Raw genomic sequence first — 25,530 nt, 5'->3', positions numbered from 1 at the left:
TCCCTTTGTCAAGAGAGGTGTTATTCCCCACTTGTGAGCTTCTGGCAAACACATTTATTGAAAGAAAACCATGCATAAAAGGACAGACTGGACAGGCCCCTGTCTTGGTCAGTGTAATCAATGAAATGTCTTCCATGGTAGAGTCATTTTCAGAGATCTACAGGAGACTTTACCACCTTCTTCAGCAGACCAGCTGCTTCACCCTCTTCACAAACAGGTTGGGTTGATCATTACCTCGTGTTTCAACAGCACTGATGCACTTTTTGATGATGGTGAACCCTATCTTATCCAACTGTGCACCTACAAAAAAAAAATAAAAAAGGGTTGAATAGTTTTAAAGCACCATTACAATTATGTCTTTCACTGAAAATAAGGCTGGACTTAATCATAAGGCTAATACTTTTGAGGCAAAACTATAAATATTCTGAAATTGGAAGAACACATCACTTTTTATAGAGAAATTCTGCTTTTCTCCTTCAGGAGCCTGCCTAGCTGAAGTAAAGGCTTGTTCTGGTGATAGTGGCTTCAGTGAATCTGTTCACAGCAGCATCCTTTGAAGAATGGGATCTCTGATTAGTTACACATGTTGGCAGATGCAAGATGGAATTTAACAGTACTTACTGCAACATCGACAACATCTGAGAGAGTTCACCAAATGGGACAAGGAAGTACTTATGATGAAAAAACATAATTATCAACAGCAGGGTTTTTACTGAGTCCTACCCTCAGCCAAAGAAATTCCCACACTAAAGATACAGGACACATGTATATCATTTCACAGCAGTTAATGATCTGACTACATGAAAGCAGATGCATGAACAGGACAACAGCTGAGCTCCAGCATTCCTTTGTTGTTCCTATCTTACTCTTTTTCTTCACATCAAAACTTCATTTAAAAGCTTATGTTGCAAAACTGCCCTTCCCCCAAACATCTGGCCTTCTTGCTCCTGGGGACCTGGTCTTGCACAATGAAAAAACAAATCTGAGGGAAATTTTCTATTAATAACACCAGGATCCAGCTTGAATCAGCAATTTCAAGTTTTTAAAAAAGCAAGCATAAATTGCCTCATAATCAAAGAAGGATACCTGTTTTCACTCTTATACTTTGCCAAGAGAAGAAAGCTAATGTTATGTAAAGAAAGCCATCTCTTCCACTTCCATATTTTGGTTTATTTTTTAAATTCAGCTTTTTTGCTGATCTTGATCTTCAGCTGCAACTGCTTTTAAAACCATACCTTCACATTCTAACAGAAATGTACATGCAATCTGCATTAAGAAATTATGATGCATTTACATACAAATTCACCCTTGAATCAATTTCAGGCATGAAGTAAATTGGCAAAAACAATCAGACTGTTTCTCCAGCTTATGTCCAGTCCTATACAATATGTACTGAGTTAGTATGAAAACCCATTAATTAAAAAATTAATTGATTACTTATAATTACAAAAATTACAAGCAATATTCAAAACTCAAGATTTAAAAGCAAAATAATTAAGGGGAAAAAAGTTCCAGAGAGGCAAAAAAAAAACCCAAATTACCTTTATCTTTCTCAATTTTAAAATATTAACAAAATCAGCCTTCATGCTAATTCAAATACTTACTTCCCTCTCGCTTTGCATTCGCTCTATTCAAGTTGATGAGCAGCTAACACAAAAAGAGTAAAAAAGACAAATTATTTTAAAGACTTTCATGAAACCAGAAAAAGAAGACATTCTCAATATTAATGCCCAGTAGGCATAAATACAGCTGATTACAGACAGAACATAGCACCACCAGCAGCTCTAATAGCAGGACCAGAGGTCTTTGAACTGGCCACTGCACTGGCTGTAGCCAGGTAACTGGGATTTATGTGCTCCACGTTCCTGTTTCTCTGCAGGTTAAATTCCCACAGTTTCAAGGTCATTCAAATTACTAAGAATGTCATGATTCCTGGGACTTATGTTCCAGTTTGGGTTTCCCAGAACTTTTAAACTTACTGGGGAGTCCAGCTCAGCTAACATGTCATGGTAATAAACACCTCTGCAAATGAAACCAGATTAGTGCAACAATGAGTCAATCAAACAACTACTGGGGCAGTCATGTGACTGTGTCCTTGTCTAGAAAACCCCATCATTTCTGGCCCACATGACCAATATATTTATCATTGTAAGAATAATAGTGTGTTTCAATTCAACATTTCAGACCCATTTCCTGATGAGAGGCAGAAATTAAGCAAATTCATGTACAACCTCAGTCCCATTGACAAGAACTTTTTTGATCTGGTTTTAAAAAATATAATAATAACACCATGTAACTCACTCATGCAAGTTTTGCCACTGGAATGCAGCATGTCAGCATAAGACTAAGTGAACATGCTTATACCAGACATTTTCTACAACATCAATATTATCATTGGGATGGGAAACCATTTATAAAAATTGATGCTGTCATTACGATGAAAAATTCTCATATCAGCATTAGCAGTTATCTACACTGAGCTTTACCAAGTTACTCATCTCTCCTGAGTTTTATTTCACTTTTATCCTCTATTCATTGAATCTATCATTTTGCAAACTACATAATGCCAGTTTATTAAGTATAAATGGGATCAGAAAGCAGAGGGTGAGAGAATTCACCATTACACTATAAAAGAATATTTCAAAAATTATGCTTACAGCTTCTTTTCCATCCAAGGCTTCCATCCACAGCTTCCTGTCTTCCTCAGAAAACGCCTGCATGGTCACAGGAACTCCAGGCCTGCAAATGTACCAACAACATAAGCTAACTGCATTCATCAACAACTAAAAAATGCTTGGTAAATTCTATTTCCAACTACAAGCAAAAGCCCATTGTCCTAAAAGTCAGGGTTCATTTTCTTTTGCTTAATAACTGAACACTGCTGATCTTGAAAATAAAAGGTATAGAAGTGATACATGCAGTAAGAAATAGGCAGAACAGGGAGGAAAAAGGAAAATTAATGTAATCTGCAAACTATTTGAAACAGCTCATTGTTGATCACCTGCTGATTCCAACAATTGCTGGAGTTACTGAATTTTGTGAATTGTAAATAAACTTAGACTTGCATTTTTGTTAGATGAAAAATGGAATTTGTTAACTCAATATATAATATTCATCTTTAAAGCAGAAACAATGAACATAGCTTGCAACCATTTAGTTCTTTTCACTAAATTACAGTTGTTAAGGTATCTGAGTATCAACCTAGAAGCAACACATCAAACTCAGTATATGCTGCATGAAATATCATTTATTTGTCTTCAAAACTAAGTCAAAGGAAACAAAACCTTCCCTCAGTGTCCTGTATTGGAAAAAGTTTAAATCAAGGTAGTATTTCAGAAGGATAATGCTCTTTATCAATAAAATAACTTCTTCCTATCCTAGAAGACCTCTGCTCTCTCCTGAAGATTTAAATTTCTGTACCACTAGTCACCCTCAAGTAATGTCATAGAGTACTAAAAACAGAAAAAAGTATCACTTCCCAGAGAATTAACCAGAATCTTAGCACCTTGAGAGCCATAAATATCTGAATTTACAGAAAATACAACCATTCCTTTTGAAAGAAAAATATGTAAATTTTCAGCTAGCTCAAAGTTATGCTTAAGTCACACACAAGGCTGAATGTTTGCTACTTAAAAGTCTTCCCTAAAATTTTACGACCTTGCTTCCTTCCAAAGCACAGCACTGAAGAAAACCCCATGCCCAGCTGCCAATCCCTGTGTTATTTTTTAACTTGGACAAGCTGAGGGATAAGTGTGCTCTGAACTGATACCAAGGAAACAAGCTAATGGCCTGCAGCATAGAACTAATCTCCATGGGAACATCTCAGTGCTACACATATATATTATTAAAAGAAAAATGTCTGATATCAAGGTCACAGCAGATCAAATTGTGTCTATTAGATCAAGACAGAAAGAGGAACTAGATTTTTCCCCCTTTTACCAGGGAAGAGAATGAAAAAGTGTTTTGCAGGATCAAGGAAACCCCGCTTTCCATCCATCTCTGTATAAACTCCAGATACCCACTGAACAAATGACACACAGAGGGGAACAGACTGACATTTCTCATGCTACCTTTTAGCAATTTTATCAGACTCAGTTTGAAATCTGTTATCCCTACTGACCTATCAACAGACCCAAGAGGAGCTGATGCCTGGAGTATAAATCTTTACTCCCTTTCATACTGTTGGGACACAGCATTAGAACAGCTAAACCACATCCTCCTCGACTCAAAAATCCAAGTTCAAACCATGCTGTAGAGTAATGACAAACATCACCTGAGCTATAAATGAGCATCTTCTCATCTGCCATGTGGGATAGAAGTTTTCTGATGCAGAGGGAGTTTCACATCCCTTTACCTTTTGCTTGTTGTAGGAATGAACGTGCTGCAGGCCAGTCTAACTGGTCACACAAGCTCAGCATAGACTCTGATTAAAGTTTGAGCACATAATCACAAACATATCTGCAGACCATGAGCAATCACAGGACAGGGGGGCCTGAGAGCATTGGCCCTGCTGCTTTTGAAGTGAAAAACACTAAGAATCTGATGCAAAAAAAAACCCAAAAGCCCATAAAACTTCAAGACCTACTATATTATAAGTTAGCATATAGTTAATTGGTGTAAGTAAGGAGCAAACATATAGATTAAAAGGAGAGGGGGTGGATGCAAAAACTCAGCAGCAATCCACTAATTTATATATAGCATTTAATTCCAGATACGATCCATTTCTGCATCAAAAGAATGTAGCATTACCACGGCCTAATTTATTTGGAGTACCTTATGAAGTTGGATACCCTCACCTTCATAAATAAAGGAAGACTAGAACACTGTTGAAAGACAATGTTTATCAAATGTTGAGGTCCTTTAGAGAAAAAGATTAGCAAGTCTTTTCTTTAGAAAAAGAGCAACAAGTGGTGCTTCAAAAAGACAGTGGCAACAACATTCAAGATGCAGTGGATGATTATACCAGGCACAAGAAGCCTCAAAATCCCAATAACCTTATTTCAGTCTGAAAATCCAGAATATCCCCTCAGCAACCCATCATTTTGGAACACAGGAGTGTGATACAATGTGGTCATGACTGTATAAGTTATTACTGTAATCAATCTTTTACTATAGCTGTATGTACTTCAATTGAAGCCATGTTTCTTCACTATGATAATTCTTAATAGCTCCTCTTATCTCTGTGATTTTCTTTAATGTGAGCTCAGGCAATGTCTACATTTCAGTTTAGTTCCTCTCTGCTTCTGCTACACACAGCTGAGGTAAAACGCAGTGAGCCATGGCAGTGCTTGCCTGCTCCTCCAGTGACCATTCCCATTGGAACTCTGACTGAGGATTGAAGAAATCAGAAGAAAAGGCAACAGTAATTTTGCAGCAGTTTTAATTACTACTTCAAAAGAGCTCTTCCTAGGGCGCTTCACAAGCTTACCTGTCTGAAGCTTCTAAGTCAAAACAGAATCGCCTGTCTATTGTATCTGTATTTCTTTTGGTACAATACGTAAGGACAAAGAGTTCCGCGTCACCCTGCGAAAAGAAAGTTTTTATAAGCTTGACCCAGTTCTTGTAAGTTTTTATAAGCTCTAGTAAGCCAGCTGTACAAGGCAAGTAAGGTAAATTTATATTAAATGACAAAAGCTATACTGAAAACTGACACTTGCAGAAGAATTCACCCATGTTTGCAGCTCTACACAATAACAAATCCTATGTTTTTCTGGCACATAAATCTAAAAATATTGAGTCCATTTTAGCTGGACTTTACAGAATGACTCAGTAATACAGTAAGTTAAACTAACAAAAATATTTTGCACTGGTTACAATATAAACACACAAAGAGACTTTTCCCATTTTATGTCAGCCACAGTGATTTCCATAGTAAAGGCCATAGTAAAGGCTACACTGACCAGAACAAAGGACGTGTTCTTTACTATCTGTAACATGTCTTATAGAACCAACTTTCTTCGAGATCAACATCAGGATCTTATTTTACCCAGGAATCACAAACTAATCTCTGAATGCTGCCTAAGTTGTACCAGATTAAACCAGGACTAACTGCACATTTTAATTATTTCTTGTCTTGTTCAGCACCTCCAGACATAGAAGGCTGTCACTGAAGGAGTAACTGCAGGGGTTTCCAAATGGGAGATATTTTAATACAGCAGAAATGGCTTCATAGTTGTTTTAGAATGCTGAATGCTCAGCCACACATACTATATACTATACTAACTAAAATGGCTTACAACTAGAGCAAATTAGGATAAAAAATTCACAGAGGAACTGAAGTGATTAAGGAGACCAAATATCACTAATTTTCAGTACATCAGGTTTTCCAAAGCTTTTAAAAAATTCTTCCAAATTCAATATATTTGTAAATACACATAATTTCAAAATTGTGAAAGCCATCTCCCCTCTGCTGAAACTAATAGGATATAATAACTTGGTAGAAGTTCCAACAACATGATTTCCTAACCAAATTTGAAGACAGGGCAGGGTGCTGCATTTAGAGGCATATTAACTCTAGCCTTAGTTTCCAGATTCAGATATCCTTTTTCCTAAAATGCAACAAAATGCATTTTATCCCTATCAATACATTCATTTAATGTGTCATCTTTAAAGGTAATCAATTCCCAACTATTTCAGTAGGAATTAAAGCCATTTAAAGATAAACAGAGTCTTTGGTCTTGAATATTGCAGATGATTTTAAAGATATCTGAAATTACATTCAATTATCAGTACAAATTATATTCCTATCCCTATCCTTCTAGTCCCACTTCTAGTATTTAAATCTCCAAAAGAAAACTCTAACTGAATCATTTAATAAAGAAATTTCTAGGTCTGTTATATTTTCCTGATTTATACTTTAGAAAGTTAAAGGCCTCATGGATAAACAAGATTCTAAATGGTGAAACATTGCATGTTATCTGTGCCAGGTCCTCTGGCCTTCTAAAAGGAAGTAACTGAAAAGTTTAGAGAATTTTTATCTATTAATCCATCCATTACTTCAGGTTAATGTCCTTCAATGGCAGACTGAATTGTATGAGGAAAGGTGAAAAAAAGGGGCAAGGAGGGTAGAGGGGGAAGTATTTGACACATCTTAAATGACACATTATCTGATCTTAATACAGGACAGCTGTAAGAGTAGAATACATAAATATACATACAACTTTCCCTCCTGATCTGTGTTCAAATGGGATCATGGAGAACTTCTTTGTCTCTTTCCTGTACGTGCAATAGTGCTTCACCCAACTGGAACCAAAGGGAGCAGGCCCTACATAATACAAAAGCAACAAATAGTATGTACCTTTTCCAGTTTCTGCATTCTCCTCTCCTGCTTTCTAAAATGATACTTAGAGCCCTAATTAATTCCTAATAATGCAGTATTTATAGCAAAGGTACAAATCAAGAATATTACACAACATCATACAAATATTATCCACTGCTTATTATTGTAAAATACAATGCATAGTGTACTTCACTCTTATGTTTAATGACAAATGGAAAGAATTATTAATGTATCTTTCTCTCACTACTACAGACAAAATAATTTTTCCCTATAAAGTAATACTCCCTTGAGACTTTATTTAAAAGAACACAGAAAGCTAGATTTACACCTGGTAACTTTAAGCTAAAAAAACACAGATTACCACACCTCTGTTACAAGTTCTAAACAATCTCATTATTAAGGTCTGCTCACAGCTTCTGACACCAGAACTCTCTCCTATTAATCAGTGCATACCCTAGACAGAAGACACTTCTTTTAGAACCCAGCTTACTGCAAATAATATAGATGAGATTTGCACCACAATGCTAACTGTTCAAACTTGGATTCTGACCCTTTGTATCTCCACACTTCTATTACTTAACTTTTCCTAAAAAACATGTCTGCAAATGAACCTTCTCACTCTGTAAGGGCAAACATCTCAAAAATATTATTTATGCAAAATGTTAAAAAAAAAAAATAAATTACAATAAATTGTCATTCCTTGAGCAACAAGAGCTCTGCATCTTGTTTGGCTTTTTTACTAGTGTGAGAAAGATTTATAATTGTTTGAAGTGTTGACAGGATATGATTTATGCAACATGCACCTTCACATCAAGAATTTTAACACCAGCTACCTAACATATAGTCTGCTTTATTTGACCCTATCATCACAATTAGGTAATGAAATTGTATCAATGAATCAAGGAAATGACACTCAATTTCATCATACTCAACAAGCCAAATTTTCAGAGGCTAACTTGACAAGTCATGTTGCTAGCTGACAACAAATGTTTGACAGATCTAGGGGAGGTCATTAGTAAGGGATTAAAAATAAGATGAAATCCAGTCTTTGGTCAAACAAAACTTCCCTGAATTTAGTCACTTTTACTAAAAACTGTCACATTTTCAGCTCAATATTTTTTTTATGAGCCACAGTAACAATGCTGCTAAAAACTTTGAAAATATACTGAGATGGCTCTTTAACCAACAGTAAATTCTTTGCATCATCATGTTACCTGTAGAGACAAGACTTGCCTGTATGCCTAATATGGGCACTGTGGAATACAAAATACACCTTACTTTTTTCCTGTACATAGAGGTAGCCTTCCATCGTGAAGTGATTTGCTCTTTTGTGTTCCTGAGGATTTCTTCTGATCTTGTTCATGAGCTCCTCTACCTCTGACCTTGTTCCTTCAAAACGATTTCGTGTCTAAAACGAGACAGCAAAAAACCCTTTGGTAATGAGAGTGGAAGAACGACTTCCTTTTCCTGACTGATAGGAATCAAGTACTGGGTTTGCACAGCAAGGTTTTTGTGGTGGGGGCCTACAGAGGGGTCCTCTGTGGAAAGGTGACAGAAGCTTCCTCCGTGTCCCATAGAGCCAGTGCCAGACAGTTCAAAGGCAGATCAGCCATTGGCCAAGGTTGAGCCCATCAGTGACCATGGCAGAGCCTCTGGGATAACGTATTTAAGAGGGAAAAACCACACAATGCCAAATGCAGTCGGGGAATGGAGCGAGAATATGTGAGAGGAACAGCTCTGCAGACACCAAGGTCAGTGCAGAAGGAGGGGCAGGAGATGCTCCAGGTGCCAGAGCTGAGATTCCCCTGAAGTCCCTGAGGACATTGGATAAATCCATGGAGGACTGTCTCAAGTGGGAGAGATCCCATGCTGGAGCAGGGGAAGTGTGTCAGGAGTCTTCCCCCTGAGGAGTAAATAGCAGTAGAGGCATCATGTGAAGAACTGACCATAACCCTCATTCTCCTGCACCACTGAGGGAAGAAGGGAGGGCTGATGGAAAGGTGTGTTTAAGATTTGGGGTTTATTTCTCATTATTCTACCTCTAATCTGGTAATAAATTAAACTGAATTCTCCCAGTCAAGTCTGTTTTGCCTCTAACTGGTCTGTAGTTGATTTCCCTGTCCTGTTCTTGATCCACAAACTCTACAGCTAAGGAGGGCAGTGATAGAGCAGCTTTAGAGAGAGCAGAGAGAGAGCAGCAGGCCTCTGGCATCCAGCCAGGGCCAACCCACCAAAAACACCTACAAAAAGAGACAATGATCCAGGCCATTTTAAGACATTTAGTCCTAAAGCACAATTCCCATATATGTGTTTACTCTCTAAGTTTTCTGATATTCTTCAAAATCAATGTGAGGTTTAGATATCAGCTGCTGTGAGTGTGGAAAGCACACTACGACAGCCAGAGCAGGTTTTGAAACAATGCTCTGACCTGTTCAGAGAGAAGTGAAATACTGAGTGCAAAACAAATTTGAATATTGAAATTTCCTTAGAAAAATATTGCTACATATATTGGCTTAATTCATGAGACTCTTACTTGTCATGGGGAAGTAGAGGATTTTCTGTGGTAATTGAGGAAAAAAGTGTCAGGAAGGTCATCAGCAGTGTATACAGATTGAGACTATATATGTGCCAAATGTTTTGAGCACACACAAGCAGAAGCATGCAAAAACAACCTAAAAAACTTGGAAGTCCAGTTGATTATTATTCCTGAATGTCACTTATTCCAAAGTCTACAAGCAGCAGGAAGAGAAATATTTATCAGAATATTAGCAAAAACAATCAGAAAGCAACCATGCCATCCACAAATTATATGACATGAAACTACAGAGTAGCTCACACCTGACACAAGAAACTCTTTGGTTTGGTCTGAAAAACACTGGTAATTGTTAAATGAGCAAATAAAACCATAACAATCATGGTAATAACTGGTTTTCTCTACATATGCACCTGTCCAAGCTGAAAACACTGAAAAACATTTAAAAATCCAAGTTGGTACATGTGTTTTAAGGAAAATACCTAGTTCCAGATGCATGCTTATGTGTCTTTTTGCTTTCTGAAAGCACCTTGATTTTTCTGAAAATGCAGCCTCACCTGTTTTATCTTCTCTCCAGGACAAGCATACAAGATAGCACGACTCTTGGGAGAATCATCTTTCTAGAGCTTGGGCTACAAGGCTGGGGTGGGTCTTTTTTCTTTCTTTCCTCTGAGGGGAGGAGATGGGCAGTGAGAGGAAGGTGGGGTTTGTGGTAGGGTGTGGAGAAGAAATCCATAGGATAATTCTCACAGAAAAGACAAGCTGAATGAAAGGAAAGGCAACTACTACAGCTATACTGGCAACTCTTAAATCACTCTCTATATCCAGCTAGGCTGTCTGTAGTGGATCTTGTACCCTTCAATTTCCAACACATCAATTCAGTGTTCTGCCAGCAGCTCAGCTGTACCACAGGCAAACCCCAGTTTGTTTTTCCTTTGGGACTTCTTGCTGATCTTCAGCAACAGAAGACTGTGTCATGTCCTCTCACAACCTTTTCAAATGCTTCCTTCTATTCTCTTTTTACCTCAGATAGTTGTTGAGCCTTATTCTTTCTCTCTACAGCCTCTATCTATTCATAAAACTTGAGCTGCAAAGCTCAAGCTCTTCAGAATCTGGTGAGGCACACGGTGATACCATTCAGTCAACTGAAAATGCAGCTGCTGAGATTAGTTTACTTTATTACTGATCATCACTTCTTCAAATCACTCCACTGGCTCTTTTCCATCTGTATTCTGAAACCCAGCTCTTCAAAACTGTACCAGAGTTTCCCTCTCATGTTTCATCTGGCATCAGTTCCCCTCTAAGCTGCTCCTTGCTCTGTTAAGCACACAGAAGAAGCAAGCCTGGCCTGACATTTCCCCCACAAGCACTGACTTCTGCCACAAAACTCTTCTAACAAAGTTACCACTAACCAGTTCCACTTCTCAAACCAAACACCACCTCAAGAGGAAACTTGACACTTGAACATACAGGAAGAAAATTAAAGGAATGGCATCGTGACACATGAATCACGTCACTATGCATTACAACAACTGTAATCCTCCCTTCCGCCTCCCTGCTAGTTAAGCCATTTCTAAAAACAGACTGTCCTCTCCAAGAAGTAGTTTCTGTGTCTTAATTCCAGATGCCCTCAGAGGTCAACAAAACAAATGCACCATCAGGAATTGATTTTTTGCATTAAGGTGTGTGGTGTGCTTCCTACCAAGAGGCCTCTGGCACACCCAAGTTCCTCTGAGCAAGCTTTATTCTTCATAAATCTCAAGGAAGCGAACAGACCATCTGACTGGTAACTCTGTCAGTCCCACTGCTTCAGCCTTCACCTTGCTTCCTGCTCTCCCAGTCCAGATCACACTGGGAGATTTGGGATGAGGGCATACTAAACAAGTGGTGGCCCCATTTGTCTGTCCTTGAAGGAACAGATCATTTTGTCAAATACGCCACGGGTGCCAACACCAAGTCTCCTTAACCCAGTTCTGCACCCCAAACCAGCAGGGATGTTCTTGTTTGAAAGGGCTGCTGCAAGGCAAACTCCACACTGCTGTGAGCAGCTGTTTTTCCTCCCTTTTCTTAGTTATGAATAATGTAACCCTATAGGGCAATGACCCTCAGACATGACCACCACATACTCAATTTCAAAACACACCCAAAACACTGAAAACTTCCTATTTCATTACCCATACTCTGAAGTGTACCCATACTCCAGTGTTTTATGCATTTTTAACAGACTTCATTAGTTTTAAATAATCCTTGCATTATTGCTGTCTCCAAAAACAAGAAAAAAAAAAAAAAGGAGTGAAGGCCTTTTACTTCATGCTTGTTTTTTACAGTATTATTAGAAATTACAAAGAACTCGTGGAATTAGTGATGATATGTTCAGTGATGTGGTTGGTTATCCAGGAGATGGCACCATATCCCCAAAATTCACAGGCAATGCACTCACGTGGAACTCTTAAGTGCTGGCAATACAGATACTGCACATGCAGCAACTTCAGCGAGTGATTTTACTCACAAAAGTAGACTCAACTTACATTTTGTATATTTATCTGCAAGGTCATTTTGTAATGATTGAAGTCTTTAGCAAGTTCATATCCCTGGTGATAGAAAGTGAACAAACCCTGAAAAAATGATAGCACCTGAAATAGAAAAAAAAAAAGACTTGTTAGAACAAAAAAACTCCATTTTCTTCAATACAATTGCTGCATATAGGCTTTTTTGTAAAGACAGATTACAAAATGATTATTTTAAAATAAATTTCCATTAATGCCTACACTTTATGAATAATATTTAAATCCAAATTATGATCTATGTATACAGACATTTTGGATGGTCCTGCCTCTGAAACTTCACAGCTGATCTCTACTTTCCATTTGACCATAGGAAATGTATCTACCATGTTCCCAAACTTTCCTATGTAACATTTTCCTACAACTGCTCTGATACCAATGATATCTGGAACACAGATTTGTGCACAAGGAGGTAATGATCATTCTGCCTTTTCGTCAGCATTTCCCTGGTCATTCCTCTCTCTGCTAATGACCACGAGGAGATGACTGTCACATCAGTCATCTGGTTTGCTGGAAGAAGGAAGCTTTGCCCATTGCTGCTTTTTGTACACAGATCTGACCTTCTGTCAGAACCAGCAAGTGACCCACTTAGCATATGCTGACCTTAGTATTTCAATTTAAAACAACAAACAAGTTGTACTACACTGGAAGCAGCATGACGTGTAGTCCTGTCTAACTCTCCTGTTTAGTTCAGGTTGCTGGAACAAAGCAAGTGAGACATAAAAGAACTCTCTAAAGAGAGCAAGCCAAAGAATGTATTTTTAAAAAGTCTGAAGTCATATAGCAAATAAAGGATTTTCAACAAATGCAAAAAAACCCCTCATAAATTTTAAGTCTTAAGGGAAAAGGAAATAAGAATTTGGTACAAAGCTTTCTAGTCTAGTGTAAACTTCAAGTACCAATTAGGCAACATAAAGTACAGCCCCATCCAGAAGGAGCTTTCAGAAATGAGAAAGGGACATGTTGCAAGAACAACATTTGAAGATTCATTTCTCTAGTCTGGCTCAGAGGAAACTTCAAAAGGTCCTAAACACAATAACCAAATGCAAAGCTATTTAGGATTAGAAAAACATTTTTTTAAATATTTTTTTTAAAAGAGAAAAAAGTCAACATATCTACACCAGAAAAACCCCATACAACCACTCTTTTCACAGCATTTTGCCTTCCTTTAAACAATGCTAATATAATTGCAGTGATTTATTCCCCCTTATGTATTTTAGCAACTATTTTTCATACAGGAATTATCTATATTAGAATAGACACTTCTTAATAACTGCATAATGACCAGCTATTTTGATTAGGGTCATTTGAAACTTTTTTTTTCATTATTACATTAAGGCAATTCTATCAGAATAAAAGGACAAACTTGGCCCAAAAGCACAGGCTTCAGAGCAAGAGAGAATGAAAGTTACTTCTACAATCCATCCTCCCTTTATTCTCAGTATTACACTTACTGTTCTCTTGTTGTTTGATAAATTTGTATTTAAAATACCAAGATAATGTACATTTCAGAAAAAGTTTTAGAGTAAGTTCTTCTCATAGATTAAGAAAGTCTCATCAGTGCATGCACCATTTCCACCAAAATTAAATTAAACCCCTTGATTTCTGCATAGATTCAACTGCAAGTGAAATTAAACATATCATGCTACCCAGGAATGGGCTTCTTACCCAGCAGCTCCCTCCTAACTGATTTATATCTGCAATTCTTTACTAGCAGGCCTCTAAGCCCAACCTTCATAATTAAAATTAGATTCATTGCATTAGTCAGCAATAACATTTCATTAGTTAGAAAACTCAAGGCAAGAATCCTGACACCAACATCTTCTTCAATCCCATATTTTATCTCACAATGTGAATTGAGGTTTTTGCAGTACAACAAAAAGTTTCACACATTTTCTGAAAATCAACATCAGTGGGTCCAAATCAGTTCTTATTACTGAGGTAAGATTTGACATGCCTGGTTAAATTTATCTGCACTAGGAATCTGTACAGATGTAACAAGTTAGTTTAAATTCTGTTAAGCCACTCAATTGGTTGTGTTTTCCAGAAAGCAAAGCTTGGCTTTTGTCCAAATGCATTCCTTCTCCATCCCTTATGAAAGGTAGAGTAGGTTGAATTCCCTAATACTTACAGGCTCCACACACTCAAATTTCTTCCGCTCTTGTATCTCCTGCAGCTTGCACACGTACTCAAGGGACAGCTCATAGAAGTGTTTCCTGTTCTGCTCCACTTGGTTATCTGCCTGCACAAAGAGCACACCTCATGAAGTTTCACAGACATTTTGCAGGCAGCTTCAGCATAACACACACACAGAAGTGGCAAGCAGATAATTTTCACCGTATTTGAGGGATTTGTTACAACACAGATCATTTGTTTACTTTTAAATGGGAGCAGCAATTCCCTTTCAGTAGGTGACATATGTTGTTTTGAATCATGAGGCTAGACTTTTTAGAAAAATTCCAGCAACACGTCTTCAAGCTTCTTTTCTAGGGAATCCAACTTTTAACAGCATTGCAAAGGTACCTGCCCAAACAGCGAGTGGGAGCTAAGAGCATAGTCCATTAGAAAAAGGGGAAATCATCTCTCCAATCACATTAAGGAAGAAAATGTTATGTTTGAAAACTACAGTGCTGGTGCTGTAAATTTTACTCTATAACCCAAATAACTGCTTTAAATAGCCAGAATGCTGTTGTACCCATCCCACAGCTGTGCTCACTCTCACTGGCAAGAAATGCAATAGAAAAAGTTTGCTTATTGGTACAGCACTCCACAAGTTTCCCCAGAGTATCCAGTGTCTGAAAATGCAGCCTTTCTACCTGCAGCTGATATTTAGCACAGCTTTGCAGAAATGCCAGCACCATATTAATGCTGAACAGTTACATTTCAGCTGCCAAAAATCTGCATATAAATATTTCACTTTCTAGCATCTACCCATTGTTTTATGAAGTTATTATTTAAGGTGCACGTAAGATTTGTTTAATTTAATCTTAAAACTTGGTAATGGAAACTATTATTAAAATACATTAAAGAAAAGGTTACTCTAGGTAACTAACACTTAGTCTTTGCCCACAAGGAAAATACAAAATGCATCTACAGTGAATTACCAGAGGAAGTGGAGAAAGGGTTAGGTGAAAGGACAAGACTTACTATCAGACTCTCTCTTAAATACTGAGACTACATCCTTCAGGCAGAACAGTGACTGCTGTGCTTTAAGAGGATAAACCAAATTAGCTTTAAGACATGCTTGGCTTTACTGCTCTGTGCTGGTGAACTCTCAGCAGTTAAAGGGGCATAACCACAAATAACATTAAATAAATAAAGCCCTGATAAGTATTTCAAGTAAGCAAATGTGTTTCAACAAGCCATGCCATTTTGATGCATCCCATAAACTGTGGAATTGTTTGAGTTGTCAGCCTATAAACACAGGAATTGTTTGAGTTGTCAGCTAAGCTTCTAATCATATATACATGAAGGGTACCACAACACCCTAGAAAGAGACTCTGAAGCAGATCTTTGAAGACATCCTGCTCACCACACAATTCAGAATACATTATCACATCTCTCAGGTTTTTTGAGGCATGAGCCTCCCCATGCACCCAGCAAGTTTCATTGTAGTTTGCGTACTGCTGAAGAAAGAGAAAAATAAGAAACACACCATGCCTCAGTAAAATTACAGGAATATCCTGCCACCAGGAGAGTCAAAAGTTGTGTTCATGTTAAGACACACTCCTCAACATGGCATGTTTTTCATCAAATTTTTGTCAAATTTATCCCTGCACTATTTACTCCAGTCAGGAACTGACTCAACTAGACATGAACAAAACTAAATTATATACATTATAATGCAACTATATACACCCGTTCTCTAAGCTTGTGACAGAAATTGTTTCCTATTTCATCTGACAACACACTCTAATTTCTTTAAATTACTTATACATTTATACTTCAAAATTAAACACATAAATGTGAGAGCCTGACTGAAGAATTTCAGAATTTTTGCTCATGAAACTTCGAAGGACATTTAAAACACATCTATTTGTTCATTCTAGATTTCACACATGCTCTAAAGCTTCAGGCTATATTTGATACAGCTTCAAAATGCCTCTTAGAGGCATTATGTATTTTTCCATTGAGGTTAGGTCTCATTTCAGATTTGATATAAAGAACCCAATATTTCATCAAGCAATCATAATCAGCCCTTTATCATTTTCTCTGCATCAAGTTCTTTGGCAGCTGATCAATTTGACAAAAGTACAGGTCCTGACAGACGAGCCATGCTCAATAACTTCACTGGGACAACTCACCTCCCCAGAAGACAATTCTTTACACATTTCAGGGTCAATGCTGCAAGTGCAGCATGGTGAAGTGATACATCTTAGTGAAACTCAGGACTAGAGAAATTCCAGGGTAACTTTGCCAGTAATATTAACCATTGTTATGAAAAATGGCATAGAATATTTGAGATGGGGTAGAGGGCAGGGACAGGAATTATCCCTGAGGAAAACATTAAGTTTTTTTATAGTCTAAGCATTAATAATTCTGACATAATTACATTTATCTGGGAAAAAAGTCCTTCTGGCTACAGCAAGTCTCTGCAAGATTTCCCGGCAGTCTTTTCACATACTATTTGCTGTTGCTCCAGAAATCAAAACTATTACAAATAAGTTGATGATAAACCCAGAGGGATAGAAAGAATGCCAGGCAAAACAAATCAATCAATTATAAATTATCTACAAACTTTTTTATAGCACTACTCAAAAAAATCCCAAAACAAATCTTCAAAACATGAGAAAAAGCAAAGGCACAAACCCACTTTATTTGGGAATAAAAGTCCTGCTGTCCTCTGCTTTAAGTGTTACCACAGGACATTCAGTCCATACTCACAATGCAATGCAAATTACATGAATGGTAAAGCCTTGTAAGAAATGCAGAGTTTTTCACAGTATGCTTGCACTTCCCTATTCTTTCAATTATATATAAAAATGACATAAGACTCAGCGCTTCATACACACAAAACCCTTGATTCAGAAAAGGGTGGAGGTACTAAGTCCAGCAAATATTGATTTTTTCACCAACCTTTCCAGATGAGAAAATTGGTTTGTTTTACCACTGAGAATGCTGTTTCTGCATTTGCATAAGTATATTTACCTATTCCAAAGCCTTCAGCCTGCATAAAAAAAGAGAGGCAACAATACCTCTTGTAATTGTAGCTCTTTCTTCTTAGCTGATAGATTCAAATGTTTTTCTAACAAACTGTAGTTCTTCTCTGTCTCTTTATCAAACTTCTTCTTTTCCTCCTAGATGCAGAAACAAAGTAGCAACCATGTCAATATGAAAGTGTACTATTTTTCTTCTTTTAAAATTCTAGTTCATCAAGAACAAAGAGAAAACAATATCATAGCTCCAGTAAGAAGAAAAAAATATGCTCCATCTCATTTTAAAAATTAATTTAAAGGCTAACTTGAAATGAAATCCCATCGCATCATTATGGTGTAGCTAATCACACAGATGCTTACATCTTCTAACTTAAAAAAGAAAAAAAACCTGACCTCTTCTTGATTTATTGCATTTTTCATTACTTTCAGGCATCATCCACGCCACCTTGCTTTTGAATAAAAGGCATTACATGGAAATACCGGTTTCATTGAAAAAATAACTTTCTAAAATTGACAAGGGAAAAGTTCCAACAGCTCGAAACCCAAAGAAAGTACACCTCTATATTCCATAGGATTTCTTCATTTTAAAGCTATACAACAACCTCAGTGCTGAATTCCTGTTTCTACCAGAGTGTTATTGTGCCCATGACAAAACTCCAATAAAAATAAAAAATCTCCATAAAACTTAATATCATAGTATCAAAAGAAAAACCCTCACAGACACGCACGAATTTCATTTGCAAAATGCAAAACCATTTCTCTGACCACCAAAAGCAATGTATTGGAAGAGGGACAGTCATTAATTTCTTTTTTTTTTTTTTTTTTGAAATCTGGGTTTCTGGATATAATTTAGTATAAGATATTGTAAAACAAATTGATTCCTCAGTTCCAGTGTATTAAGGCAAAAATCAGTATTCATTAATTCAACCAACCAGTTCTGAAGCTATTTTTAGTATATCTAATTGAAGTTGAAAATAACCTCAAATAAGGAAAAATGAAGTATTTAACTACATATTCAAGAACTGGCAGATTTATTCATCAGAAAGATACTAGATCAACTAAAATATTTTTCCTCATCTGTAGATTTGAAATCACATTTAAATGTATTCTAAACAAACCCTTGGTTAAACTCTACAGATATAATTGCTCTTTTTTTTTCTCCTCTTAACCTTTAATTTTGACTAATACTATATATACTATATTAGAAGAAACACATATTTTTGTTCTCTGAACCATTAGATTCTGAAGATGGCATTGAAGAGGCTGTTTAGGATTGCTTCTCAGCAAGGACTTCTACCAGAATTTTTTTTCCCCACTCAGACTCAAAATTGCCTTTAAAAAAGGAGTCTTTAAAATCATTTGTTATCAACTGAGAAACATGAAGATGTGCATACAGTATCAGAGTGATTAGAGATAACATATTAGCAATATGGGGAATTAGGAACAAAGTGCAGGGAAATAGGTGAATCTTTGTGCTTATATTAGCAAAATTTCCATTGATGTGGTGAATGATTGAATGCTCCCAGAAAAAGAGTTTTCTTAACAGGCAATGCCAGAAACTTTAGACACATAGCTTGGGATTAGTGCAGCAACAGCTTTCAGTAAGGGGTAATTCAATAAGTGTCTCAGCTTCCAGCTCTATGAAGCTAAACTTTCCTCCCCTTCCTTTCCTTAAGCTTAACTCAGACCATTTCATCAGCTAAGGGATGCAAGATGCAGAAAAAATCTGAGGCAGCAGATTCAACTTTTATTTTGTAATGGTAAAGCATAAATCTTTCCTAAAGCAAATACTACACAATGTTGCAGATATATTTCACCACTAGATGCCATAGCTTGGTTTTCAGAGCTAAGGAGAGCTGGATTTCTAATGTCAGTGTTTTGATTATACTGAATAAATATTCAGTTAAGAATATTTCTAGAGCTGAATATTTTTAGGGGGGTTTTATTTAAACATTATATAATTATGTAAGACTTATATTTAAAGGTTTAAATGACCTTTTTTGACAGTGAATTCTGTCAAAAAGAGAAGTTTTGATCAGAAATTGAAGCTACAGCTTCACGGAAACCATATGCAGGGACACAAAGAAAGAAACATCCATCCAAACAAAATGGGAGACGTAGGCTGTGTGAATGTAATTTGTGTTAGAAGCATCAGGGAGAGATTTCTGACTAGGAAATGAGTGAAGATATGAGACAACTTAAAAGCATTAGGAGTTCTCACCCCAAAACCAGCAATATTCTTTAACAGCAAAAATACTGCTGAAATAATGCATTCATTACACAGCTGCTTCTATGACAATCAGTTACATTCAGAACAAATCCTCTTTCCTTGGAAAGACCAAGTTTTTATGTGTGTTGGTTGGGTCACCTAATATACTTCTCCCTAGTCCATAGAATTACACAAAGCTCATTGTACCATTGAACTGAAAGGATTTATGATCAACAGAGCATTTTCAGTTCACTAATACTGCAATCATATGCAGAACATGTTAATCATTCCTGCCAAAGTCAAAATGTAGAGTGCTCTTATAAGTGAAACATTGTCTTAGCTACTAAATATCACTGGTGATGAAGTCATGGAATTGTAAAATAAACCATATGCAGGTATTTTGAAAATGTATTGAGTTTTACAACAGAAAACTTTAATAAAATGCTGGTTTCTTTCTTTTCTACTTTTTTTTAATAAGCACTTAAATTTCTCACTACAAGGAAGGTGGATAGACACAAAATTGTCCTTGTTATTTTTATCCAAATCTAGTTTGTACTTAATACTTGAAGTTTACTTTGCTTTTTTTATAAAATATTCACAACTTAGTGACAAATCTTAAAAAAAATTACCAAATGCTTTTATCAAAAATACTTTCTATGAGATCTTGTCCTTAGCCTCTTCATCTCTATTATTCCCATGTATACAGAGCCAATGACTTATTTATTCAAAACAAAAAATTACATAAAGGTAATTTGCACTTGCAGGTGCCAAAAATTCAGTTAAAATCACATGGATGAGCGAGCTCCTTTAGGTAGTTAATATTTTTCAGCCTTTGATTGTGCAACTGCAGGCAAATACAGAGCAGAACAGGGTTACCCATTAGGAAGGGGGGGCAGGCTGTTAGCAGAATTCTTCCTGCTCCAGACAGAGGAGATAGGGGAGGTGGGGAGAAGGAAGGGAAAGGACACATTCTTCTCTTCTTGAAGCATTCCATTTGTTTCTGAAGAAAGTTCTCAATGTAGAAACAAAGTGTGAACACATGAAACATAAACAATATGTTTCTGCCAATTACATGTCATTACTACAATGCAATCCTAGTAGATAAATTAAACAAACTTATAAAGGCAAGGAGGGACAAACCTTTACAGCTCCTAGCTGCTCTTTCCTAAATCTTTCCAAAGGTTTGATCAGAGTTTCAGTAACACTGAGTGCCTAAAGAAAAAAAAAAAAAAAAAAACATGGGTTAGGTTTCTGTAGCCCGACTGATGAGTCACATGAGCATCAGCAATAAAAAGAAAAAAGCAAGCAAGCTCTGGGGTAAAATAATAGAAGCACGCAAGTTAGAACTTCCAACTCTAAAAAAAAAAAAAAAAAAAAAAAAAAAAATCACATCTGAGTTCATTCAAGCTTACAAAATTTCTTAATTCAATCTACTATCAGGAAAATTAAATTAAAACAAATGCAAAAATTTCCAGGTTGCACCCAAAATTGCAACTGCTTCATTTGTGCCAGTCTTGCAGATCAGGTTGAAGGCCTCAATGACTGAACACCAGAATGAGACAGAGGACAAATGAGCTTCATGAGGGGATGCAAAAACTTCTGCAACAAGAAGCACTACAGACAACTGTGGAATAGACCAGTGAGTAGCAAATAATAATCTTTTAAGTCAGTTAAAGCCACTAGGCATTCATATAAGTCTCCAAATATTAACACACTTAAGTACATTAATAAGACCTTAAGCTAAATTATAAAATCAAAGAGGTGCAAAGTCAATAAACAAGAGTTTGAGATGACTGGGTGAGCATCCACCAGTGCACTTATGATATAAAGTCTCACAGCCATTGTAAAAAGAAAAAAGGAGGACACAATATTCCGTCATAAGACAGAAAACTGTAGCTTATTAAATCTGCACAGTTACTAATACACATGAAATTGCCCTGAAGATGGAGCAGGGTTCCATTTAGTGCAAACAAGACTTTAACTTTTAAAAATATTTAAAATTTCAGGAAAGGCTGGTACTTCTTGAACACAGCAGGAGCATGGAAAAGATGGCAAGAGCATTGGAGGTGAGGGGGAGCAGAGGGAGCAGACCTTTTGGTCTGTCCTAAGGCATACCCACAGAACAGATCATGCCCAGGACTGGGCTTAAGCACAGCCACTGGGCTGGGATGCCAAGAGCTCAGGCAGAGCTCCCTGGAATCTCCCTAACATACAACAGAAGCCTTGCTCTCTCTTTCCTCCCCTTTCCCCTCCCTTTATAGTGAAAATCTTCAGATAAAACATCACAGGCTCAAACCGGCCTTCTGGAACACTTCTGAAAATTCTTATCATAAAACACACACGGGATGTACTGGAGATCTGGCACAACACAAATCTAAACAGCGCTGTCTGCTCCCGCCCATCCCTGCAGCCAGGAGGGATTACTGTGGGAGTCATCCTGCCAATTCACTGTAACCACAGCAACCCACATTTCTACAGGGCCAGCAGAGCACACTAACCTGCAGCTAACTGGAAACCCAAAGAGCTGGCAAGTCTGGGCCAAACTGGGTGCTGCACAGTCATCCACATAACAGCCACATCCTAACTTCAGAGCACGCTTTCTTCTGCAGAGCACAAAAACTTCCTTCTGCATCCATTTCCTGATTTTGCCAAAAACATTTTAAAGCTCCCTTCGGTGCACCCTTGGGAGCAACAGGAAAAGGAAGAACTCTCAAGTCAGAGTGGAGAGCATGGAAACCTCACAATCAGTCCTTCTAGACTGGAAAACTTTAAATTGTTCTCTATTCTAACAAAGTGAAGGAGAAAACTCCTCGGGGGAAAGCTCAGAAGATGGCACAAGCTTCCACGAGGTAGAGTACCACACTTACTGGAATCATTTCAAAGCATTTAAAGCACTGAGCACTCACGTGGTTAGAGGGTTAAAAATCATTAACAAATGACAAGTTGCTTATTAGTTGTTTGAACATTTACACAAAAAAAGTGTAAGGTTAACACGCACTGAATGTATGCTGAACACAAAGTCCAAATCAAAGAAAATCATAGCACCTTGATGTAACAAAGGAAAAATACAAAAAAAAAGGAAAATATATGCATAAAAGGCTGTGCTTCATAAAACACCAGGGTTGTAAATCACTTGTCCTGCTACTCCTGTGCAGTATTAACCATGGGAACCACTACAGGAATTTGTTTGAAGCAGAAAATAATCTTTAAATCAAAATGGGATGTTCTCTTCAGTGACTGCCAACAAGCAGATTCCACTGCTGCCAGTGCGATGATATGCCAGTAATTCTTTCATTAAAAGAAAAACAAACTTCCTCTCCTTCAAAAAAAAAGACATTTCTCACTTTGCACAACTTAAACTTTTGTTAACAGATGTATCCCCAGGTGCCTGCCATGAAGGTACTTATGATTTGTCACCCCCTTTGCTTTTTTGTGCCTGGGTTAAATTACAGAACTCTTGATTACTTCTGGGTGGAGTGAGATTTTGCAGGTCCTTGGTCATTCATACCAGGCCATATATTAAAATGCAAGACTGGCAAATCCAACACTAAATTACAGAGATTTGTAATTGCTGAACAATTGATCAGATTGCTCTTCTGACTAACAAAATTCATAATTAAAATACGCCCAATACAAGATTAAATAGAGAGGCATTCCTGCTGTTTTCCAGTACGTAGAGTGCAGTGCTTGTCACAAAAAAGTAGAAAAAGATGTATTACTATTTATATAAAAAAGAAATTATTTACACTGCTATTCATTCATAGCTTATTTATAACTCAGAGACTTAAAACAACTCTTTTTTTAAAACTACAGATAACAAATTAGCAAATAGGAAATAAGTGAGGGATTACCTAAATATACTTGTAATTATCACTTGCACCTTTCTTCAGAACTAGAATCATGTTAAAATGGAAAATTTCCAGCAAAAGTTAAACTAGGCATTTAAGCTGGTTCATATGAAACTAGATGTTCCTTCCTTTTTCAATTTGTCTTGACTCTTACATTCATTTTCATCCCTCTTCTTCTCTAATCCTGACAGATTATGACAGAAATGTACTATATAAAATTATATTAAAAAAAATCCCTTTTTTTACATCTCTCATCTATCCAAACCTACATGAAACAAATATATATTCAATTATATCTGGCAGGCAAACTGTGACATGCAAGTCATAAGTGAACCAATATGACAAGGTCATGTCTCAGGTAACAGAATTTTAACCAGCTTTGTGAATGTCAGAGTCTCAGGAATGCTCTGAGAAATGTTTAACCCAACATGCGCACGTGTCTGGGGCAGACAGTCCCAAACTGCTTACACTAGTCCTGCTCTCTTTGCAGCACCTACAGAAAGGTCAAAGAATTAACTTAACTTGAACAGAAACCTGGCAACAGCAACAATAAAGTCATCAGTGCCATCACCACCTCAGAAGATCACTCTATCCAACATTTCCAGCCTCCTGAAGCATGCTGTCAGCTTTGTGTATATCTATTTCAGATGCCTTTACGAAACTCCACTTGCTTGGGCAGAGAAATTGTACAGACTGTAGATTTAGGGGCCCCAACCACTCTTTCCAACTGCAGCCCTCAAAGGCACAGGCTAAATCCATTAGCAAGCTCATTCACAACTGCTGGATACTTCCTCAGTCAGGTCAACAAGACCCAACAGGGCACTGAGCAGTCAGTGGCAGTCCACAGGATGACTCCATTTAGACTGTCACTTCTTCCCTTCCCAGAAAAGGTGGGAGTAGAGGTGTTTAAGGAGAAACTGCTTCAGCCAACACCTCCTCCAATGCACTGTAACCTGACGGAGAAGACCAGGCACCAGCATTCAGTGCTCCTCTTGCTTTCTCCTGCAGTACGCAGGAGCAGGTTCTCTAAGTTCCCACTCCCTTTCCAGGCACAGTCAGGTTTATATTGCAGAGGAGGAAGGCTGCTTGCGTGGCCTGTAAAGGAGCAGCAACCCAGAAGAGCTCTCCTCAAAGTTCAGTGGCAAAAAAGGTTAAAGCAACCTAAGTTAATCAAAGTTTGTTATTAGACAAATGCAGCACTGGCCTCCCAACTTTCATCCTGAAAATGTCCTTAGAGCTCAGCCTTTACTGGAAGCACTGGAAATTGCACACTGCTCCTCAACAGCTCTGGTGGTAAATACATATCCTGACTCTGCTCCATTCCAAATTGAAGCATTCTCACATAAAAAAAACAGGTTTACTGAGAAAAAAGAAAACCAAGGCATAAACATACATCTTCCTGCAGACTGCACTGCAACACGGGAGTGCTGAGTTCCCAATTCCATCTCAGGAACTGGAATGCAGATTGGATGCCTTGCATAAAGGAAGGGGTTTAGTTTCTGGGCATACCAACTGGAAAGATTTATTTGTAGTCAGGGGCAGGATTGTTTCTCCCCTCAACAAAGCTTTCAGAGAGGCCAACAAGTCAGTAAGGCAAAGCTCATGAAACTGAGCAAGTGTCAATGAAACCAGATCTGGGAAGGAAGCTTTGCCTTAGTGAGTGCCACAGAGAAGGCAGAAAGGAAGGCATACCTAGCAGTGATTCAGTAACAAAATAGTTGACAGTGCTGCCAGATAAAGAAGTTTACTTTCCAATAAAGATATTTATCACTACAGCTGCTCTTCTGCTTACAGAGGATATAGTTGTTTTCCCTAAGAAAATGCACCATTCAGCCTAATTAAAAAAAAAAAAAAAAAAAAAAAAAAAAAAAAAAAAAGCCAATTCTGATACCTCCATTGTTGAGGGAGAGAGAAATACATAAAAAATATTATTTTCTCCAA

General features: G+C 37.4%; 1 protein-coding gene across 1 annotated transcript in view; it reads right to left on the bottom strand.

The window, feature by feature from the left end:
- The window catches only part of ARHGAP10 (Rho GTPase activating protein 10), a 137,941-nt gene that overhangs the window by 63,913 nt on the left and 48,498 nt on the right, over positions 1-25,530 (bottom strand). The window contains exons 4-13 of the mRNA XM_053940413.1: positions 20,882-20,953; positions 17,572-17,673; positions 14,508-14,618; positions 12,341-12,445; positions 8,558-8,687; positions 7,158-7,264; positions 5,429-5,523; positions 2,658-2,739; positions 1,605-1,647; positions 235-300 (exon numbers count right to left, since the gene is read on the bottom strand). Coding sequence (XP_053796388.1) covers positions 235-300; positions 1,605-1,647; positions 2,658-2,739; positions 5,429-5,523; positions 7,158-7,264; positions 8,558-8,687; positions 12,341-12,445; positions 14,508-14,618; positions 17,572-17,673; positions 20,882-20,953 — 913 coding nt within the window. The remainder of the gene's footprint in view (positions 1-234; positions 301-1,604; positions 1,648-2,657; positions 2,740-5,428; positions 5,524-7,157; positions 7,265-8,557; positions 8,688-12,340; positions 12,446-14,507; positions 14,619-17,571; positions 17,674-20,881; positions 20,954-25,530) is intronic.

This window comes from Vidua chalybeata, chromosome 4 (genome assembly GCF_026979565.1).
Source record: "Vidua chalybeata isolate OUT-0048 chromosome 4, bVidCha1 merged haplotype, whole genome shotgun sequence".
Classification (NCBI taxonomy): domain Eukaryota; kingdom Metazoa; phylum Chordata; class Aves; order Passeriformes; family Viduidae; genus Vidua; species Vidua chalybeata.
Note: the sequence above shows the minus strand (reverse complement) of the source record. Positions and strands in the feature narration are given on the sequence as shown.